Source organism: Chiloscyllium plagiosum, unplaced genomic scaffold (assembly GCF_037043375.1).
Source record: "Chiloscyllium plagiosum isolate Xiang-an unplaced genomic scaffold, Cpla_swu_hap1 HiC_scaffold_28, whole genome shotgun sequence".
Lineage (NCBI taxonomy): Eukaryota > Metazoa > Chordata > Chondrichthyes > Orectolobiformes > Hemiscylliidae > Chiloscyllium > Chiloscyllium plagiosum.
The window spans coordinates 2,512,499-2,520,394 of record NW_028270166.1 but is presented as its reverse complement, the minus strand read 5'-3'; the positions used below and the strand labels follow the sequence as shown (position 1 = coordinate 2,520,394).

Sequence of the window (7,896 nt, the reverse complement as noted above, 5' to 3'; positions counted from 1 at the left end):
GCACACACACATATACCCCACCACGCGCACACACACATAACCCACCACACACACACATATACCCCACCACACACACACACACACATATACCCCAACACACACACATATACCCCACCACACACACACACATATACCCCACCACGCGCACACACACATATACCCCACCACGCGCACACACACATATACCCCAACACACACACACACACATATACCCCACCACACACACACACACACATATACCCCAACACACACACATATACCCCACCACACACACACACATATACCCCACCACGCGCACACACACATATACCCCACCACGCGCACACACACATATACCCCAACACACACACACACACATATACCCCACCACACACACACACATAACCCACCACACACACACACATACCCCACCACACACACACACACATACCCCCCCACACCCACTCACTCCCCCCCACCCCCACTCACTCACTCCCCCCCACCCCCACTCACTCACTCCCCCCCACCCCCACTCACTCACTCCCCCCCACCCCCACTCAACTCTCCCCCACTCACACACTCCCCCCACCCCCACTCACACACTCCCCCCACCCCCACTCACTCACTCCCCCCACCCCCACTCACTCACTCCCCCCACCCCCACTCACTCCCCCCACCCCCACTCACACACTCCCCCCACCCCCACTCACACACTCCCCCCACCCCCACTCACTCACTCCCCCCATCCCCACTCACTCACTCCCCCCCCACCCGCACTCACACACTCCCCCCACCCCCACCCCCAGTCTCCCCCCCACCCCCACTCACACACTCCCCCCCACCCCCACTCACACACTCCCCCCCCACCCCCACTCACACACTCCCCCCACCCCCACTCACTCACTCCCCCCACGCCCACCCACTCACTCCCCCCCATGCCCACCCACTCACACTCCCCCCACACCCACTCACACTCCCCCCACACCCACTCACTCACTCCCCCCACACCCACTCACTCCCCCCACGCCCACTCACTCACTCCACGCCCACTCACTCACTCCCCCCACGCCCACTCACTCACTCCCCCCACGCCCACTCACTCACTCCCCCCACGCCCACTCACTCACTCCCCCCACGCCCACTCACTCACTCCCCCCACGCCCAATCGCTCACCCCCCCACGCCCACTCACTCACTCCCCCCACACCCACTCACACCACTCCCTACACCCACTTGCAACTCCTCCCCCAACACCCAGCCCCACACATACTCAGATCCAGATACACTATTCTAAATCTCACTAAAGCAGCTGGGAACTCCAATTCAGTTCATTAAATAAACCTAATTGGATCTCTGGTGGAGAGGGTAACTTCCCTGTCTCTGGGTTCAAGTTGCACTCCTTAACCTAATGGTCAACAAACGGGTATCCTAAAGGTGGCCAAACTGGTTGAGGATTAACCTGTTAATCCTCCCAACCTACACCGATGGCAGAAGAGACACCTGGTCACGTGACAGAAGATTAGATCCTTTCCCACCACTATCCACATCTCGGGCTACAACATTCTTGTAAAAGTGCCATAGCAACCCGTATCCTCGGAGGGGAGTCAGTTAGCTGAGTGGCTGTTGAGTCACACTGGGGTCAATGTTGGGTTCCATCCTCATTCCAGCTGGGGCTGGCGTCAGGAGCTGCCTCTTCACCCTGGCAGCAGCAGAGGTCACGAAGATGCTAACCTGCCCTCAGGCAGAGAACTAAACCAGAAGGAAAATACAAAAATCTGGAATGGAACGCTCGGTAATGGTGACCAGGAAATTCCCGGATCGCTGTAACACCCATCTGGTTCACAACTGCCCTTCAGAGAAGAAAATCCACCTCCTGACCTGGTCTCCCATACATCCGACCCACAGACTCACATCAAAGAGACCCATTCTGAAGTTGCTGAATAAACCACTCAGTCACATTCAACAACCACTCTCACTTTCTCCAGAACACTTAGGGATGGACAATAAATGATTCCCACATGTCATAAATGAATAACATCTTTTGCTTTTAATTCAGAGAAAGAAGTGTGGAGACGAAGAACCACGTTCGCCCATTCCCAGCCATTGCTCTGGGTTAGTGAGGAGGAAACTGCAGTGCTTCCGCAACCTGTTTGTTATCTGGCGATGCTAGCTGCAGGATATGCGAGTATGGAAGGATGCAGAATAGAACTATAATACGATCCATAGTCAAACGCTTGGATGGGTAGCATTAAATCCCACAGACATATGCATTGCTCTCGAGATTGGAGAGGGTATTTTTGAGGTGGCATTTGATGGATTTTTATCTAAAATCGGGACATGTTGTGATTAGGAACTGATGTACATCCTCCCTTTCACCCAGTTTTGGCTTTCAATTTTACAATAATGTCAGAGTTGATAGACCTACCACAACACACTGACTTCAGGTCATTCCACAGAATCATACGAGAGCCGCGTGGATCCTGAGGGAGAGAGACATGCACAATGGGAACTAGAGAGAAACTGGGAACATGAGAAACTGAATCACAATTTAATTCTCGAACATAGCCCAGTGGTAATATCACTACCTTATTAACCCAGAGACCCAGATAATGTCCTGGCGACCTGGCTTCAAATCCTGCCACAGCAGATGGTAACCAGGAAACAATTGTCAGAGAATCCATCTGGTTTTCTAACGTTCTTTGGGAAGGAAGTTGCCATCTTTACCTGGTCTGGCCTACATGTAACTCCAGACCCACAGCCATGTGGCTGACACTTAGTTGCCCTCTGGGTAATAAATACTGGCCCATACAGCGATGCCCTCATCCCATGAATGAATTTTTAAGAAGAGTCCAGATGCTGTAGGGAGGGAATTCCAGGAGTTTGAGCCAGCAACACTGAAGGAACAGTGATTTATTTCAGGATGGTGAGTGACTTGAAGTGAAACTTGCAGGTGGTGGATTGCAAATGGTTGTGATTTTGGAAGGTGCAGCCTAAAGATGTTTTGGTGAATTTTTGTAGAGCATCTTGTAGGTAGTACACACTGTTGGTACTGAGCATCAGTGGTGGAGGGAGTGGATGTTTGTGGACATGATGCCAATCAAATGAGCTGCTTTGTCCTGGGTGGTGTTAAGCTTCTTGAGTGTTGTTGGAGTTGCACCCATCCAGGCAAGTGGGGAGTATTCCATGACACTCCTGACTTGTGCCTTATAGATGGTGGACAGGCTTTGGGGAGTCAGGAGGTGAGTTACTCACCGCAATATTCCCAAATCTCTGACCTGCTCTTACAGCCACTGTGTTCATATGGCTGGCCTCACTGATCAATGGTAACCCCAGGATGTTGATAGTGTGGGATTCAGAGATAGTAATGCCATTAAATGTCAAGGAACCATGGCTAGATTCTCTCCTAATGGAGATAGTCATTGCCTGGACCTTGTGTTGTGTGAATGTTACTGTGACTTTCCCTTACAGTAATGGGATGCAGGTCTATATCTGTCCATTTTCATATTGTTGCTCTATAGTCACTACTTACTGATATGATAGGGCAGAATGTGAATGGACAATTGGATCATGTGACAGTCCAGCAAACCAGCTCATCAGTCATTAACCAGAATTATTTGTTGTCTAACAGTGAAGCAAACAGAGAATGAGAGTACAGGACCACTAAGAGAGGGAAAGACAGACACAGAGAGGGAGAGAATCAAGAGTGAGAGAGACACAGACAGACCATGGGAGAAAGAGGCAGAGACAGAAAAACAGAGACCGACAAAAAGTAGAATTATCAAGAGCAATGGAGATAGCGGCTACGAGGAAAAGCAAGAAAGACAACAGGAAATAGATTCCCACTCAATGACAACATGACAGCTTTAACCCAGACTCAAGCCAACCTCCTCCACCCTGGTCAATGTCTGCTGTTGGTGTGGTTCTCAAGTAGTAAACAGGGTACTCACCACAATATACGCCTCGACCTGTGTGAGAGACAGAGAGAGAGAGAGAGAGAGAGAGAGAGAGAGAGAGAGAGAAGAGAAAATCTGAATCAAATGTGTTGCTGAATGAGTTCCTTTAATAATAAGGCCCACTTGACAGAGCTCCAAGAATTCAGTCCAAGTCCACGTTCCTGCTGATCCCTAATGCATAACTTGCTGATCTGAACAGATCTCATTCAACTACCTGTAAGGACAAATCTAGCCGAGTCTCCAGCCCACAAAATGCAAACAGCTTCAACTAGTGAGAGACCAGAGAGAGATAAATCTGCAGTTAATAATTAAACTAATTAAACTTCTTGTCACCATTTGTCTTTTGACCATCTCTGGTCACGGGAAGGATGACTACAAAGTTATCAGATTCATTCACATCCTTTAGGGAGAGAAACCTGCTATCATCTGGCTTCAGATGTCTCTCTAGTCCAACACCAGGGTAGACTCTTTATTCTCGTTCTGAAGTGACCCCCATCCATTGGGGCTGAATCCGCTGCAAAGATTAATAAAAGACAATTGCAATTCAACAAGGCATGTGCACTATAAGTTCTGGCTGTTCCAGTAACTCCCACATTCCAATAAAGAAAATTAAACATTACTGTTTTGCTGAAATATTCTAACAACACAGTCAACAAAACCATTGTCAGATGACCACAAACAAAACATGAAATTAATGTTTCTATGTTTATGATAGTCCACAGACAAGACACAGATTTCAAAATTATTTCCCAAACTTGGAATTCTGTGTGAAATCAGATGACATTTAGAACATGGTTTAGAAAGGAGATGAACCACAAAAAACAAAATCTTCCTTGACAGCTCAGTCTGCCCTTGGGGCAGTCTGTAAGAAGCCCATTATTGAACCATAAACACCTCCTTCCCAATCCTCTCAATGTCAGCACTCCAATTAGTCTCGTGCATATTCAGTGTACAGTTCTCGCTCATTCCAACAGCGCCTTCCGTGATCCAAGGTGGGCAAATTGCTCCCTGCTGCATAAACCTACAGCACAGGACAAATGCCATGAATTTCATAGATCACTGGACACGCAGAGCAAGAGCACTAAAAACAAACTAACCTTGATGTCCCTGTGTTTAGTAAATGGTACGTCGCTCAGGGTTCAGCAGAGGTACAGGTTTGAGGAGCTGAATATTTGAGGCTGATCCTACTGCTAATGGCCACCAACGACGTACAGGCCAGAGGGAGGGAGGGTGAGAGTGCATGAGTCAGGGGGAGGAAGGAGGGTAAGGGGTGAAGGAAGTGGGGGAGGGGTGCATGTGTCAAGGGTAGGGGCAGGAAGGAGGGAGAATAGGTACAGAGGAATGGGGGTGAATAGGTCAGGGTGGGCAGGAGGGAGAGTGAGGGTGAGCATATTGCCAGGGGGGTGGGTGTAAGAGACAGGACACACGTTCAGTCTCCTCATCGGAGGATCAAACCATACCAGGGATGAACCAGATGAATCAGCTTAATCTTCCTTGATGATAAAAGTATTCCCCCGTAAAGATGATGACCAAAACGTACACAATATTTCAGGTGTAGTCTCACTGAGTCAGGTACCTTTACTGTTGGACTCCAATCCCCATGTGTAGACAGCCGATCTCACTGTAGCTGTCTGAACACAGACCCACTGCCCAACCTCACATCATTTCATAAATACTCTCCCTTTCTGTTTCTCTATCAAAGTAAATAACTCCACGCATATTCACATTTTGGACCACATTCTATTCCATTTCATGTGCCGTGAGTATTTGTCCTTCTCCTGATGTAATGCTAACAGGCCTGTAGTTCCATTTTCTCTCTCCATTCTTTCTTTAATAGGGGGTCCCGTCCAATCCACAAGAATCAATGCAGAATCTATGAAACTTTGGAAAATAATAATCAATGCAATGACTATCTTTTTAGCCATTTCCTTCAACACTCTGGGATGTAGACACCAACAAGCCCTGGGGATTTTTCAACTTTCAGTCCAATTCATTTATCCAGTACAACCTTCCTATGACAGCTCATTCCCTTCATTTACTCTCCCGAGCCACTGAGATCTCGACATCTCAAAGATTTCTTGCTCAGTGAAAACAGACACAAAGTAATCATTTAGTTTCTCTGCCATTTCTCTGTTCCCCATTATAAATTCTCCTGACTCTGCATCTAATGATCCCACATTCATTTTTATGTACCAACCAAAGCTTTTACAGTCTGTTTTTATGTTTCTGGTAGATTGCATTTACATTCCATCCTCCCTGTCCTTATCAGTTTCCTGTCCTCCCAGTCCTCAGCATTACTGCTATTTCCGGAAACTTTATAGACATTTTCTTTCAGTCATATACAACCCTAAACTTCCTTCGTTGGCTACAATTAACATATTTTTTGAGTTTTTGCAACATGAAAGAATGGAGAGACGCTTTAAGTCATGTATTAGCTGTTTGCTGACTGTCCATCGCCTATGTACCATCATGCCTTTCCTTGTGTTTTCACAATTCACCTCAAGCCAATTTGTTTGCTCAAGTCTTCATAATTTCCCTTGCTTAAGGATATATGTGGTCACTCATCCCTAAAAATTATTTACCATACCCCTCAGTGGCCAAGAAACTATTCCAACCAATAGTTGTGCTGACTCTCACTGTTTATAAGCTCGACCCAAACTGATTCCACACGTTGTTCTTCTGATCGGAGGACCCTCCCTCACTCACTAATCCACTGAAGCTATCCCAAGAGCCAAAGCTTGAGTTCTGACACCAGACCTGAAGTTTCTGCAGCTGTTGATGCTTCATGCATTTAATACCCACTAGATCACCACTGACACTCACACCTCCCCACACCCACGAGATCACCAATGACACTCTCACCACCCCACACACACTAGATCACCAGTGACACTCACACTTCCCCACACCCACTAGATCACCAATGACACTCTCACCACCCCACACACACTAGATCACCAGTGACACTCACACCTCACCACACACACACTAGATCACCAGTGACACTCACACCTCACCACACACCCCCTAGATCACCAGTGATACTCACACATGCCCACACACCCCCTAGATCACCAATGACACTCAAACCTCCCCATACACACCTGATCACCAATGATACTCTCACCTCCCCACACCCACTAGATCACCAGTGACACTCACACCCTCCCCATACACCCACTAGATCACCAGTGACACTTTCACCCCCCAAAACATTAGATCACCAGTGACACACACACCTCCTCACACACCCACTAGATCACCAGTGACACACACACCTTGCCACACACCCACTAGATCACCAGTGATACTCACGCCTCCCCACACACCCACTAGATCACCAGTGACACTCACACCTCCCCACACCCACTAGATCACCAGTGACACTCAACCTCCCCACACAAACACTAGATCACCAGTGACACTCACACCTCCCCACACACCAACTAGATCACCAGTGACACTCACACCTCCCCACACACCAACTAGATCACCAGTGACACTCACATTTCCCCACACACGCACTAGATCACCAGTGACACCCACACCTCCCCACACACCCACGAGATCACCAGCGACACACACACGTCACCACACACCCACTAGATCACCAGTGACACTCACACCTCCCCATACACCTACTAGATCACCAGTGACACTCACTCCTCCCCACACCCACTAGATCACCAGTGACACTCACACCTCCACACACACCCACTAGATCACCAGTGACACTCACACCTCCCCACACACCCACCAGATCACCGGTGACACTCACACCTCCCCACACACCCACTAGATCACTAGGGACACTCACACCTCCCCACACCCACTAGATCATCAGTGACACTCACACATCCCCACACCCACGAGATGACCAGTGACGCTCACACCTCCCCACACCCACTAGATCACCAGCGACACTCACACCTCCCCACCCACCCACGAGATCACCAGTGCCACTC

The 7,896-nt window shown here is 48.6% G+C and overlaps 1 protein-coding gene across 1 annotated transcript in view; it reads right to left on the bottom strand.

Moving 5' to 3' along the window:
* Nucleotides 1–7,896, bottom strand: part of cpamd8 (C3 and PZP like alpha-2-macroglobulin domain containing 8) — a 507,250-nt gene that overhangs the window by 434,502 nt on the left and 64,852 nt on the right. The window contains 2 exon segments of the mRNA XM_087975878.1: nt 2,404–2,458; nt 3,926–3,943. Coding sequence (XP_087832004.1) covers nt 2,404–2,458; nt 3,926–3,943 — 73 coding nt within the window.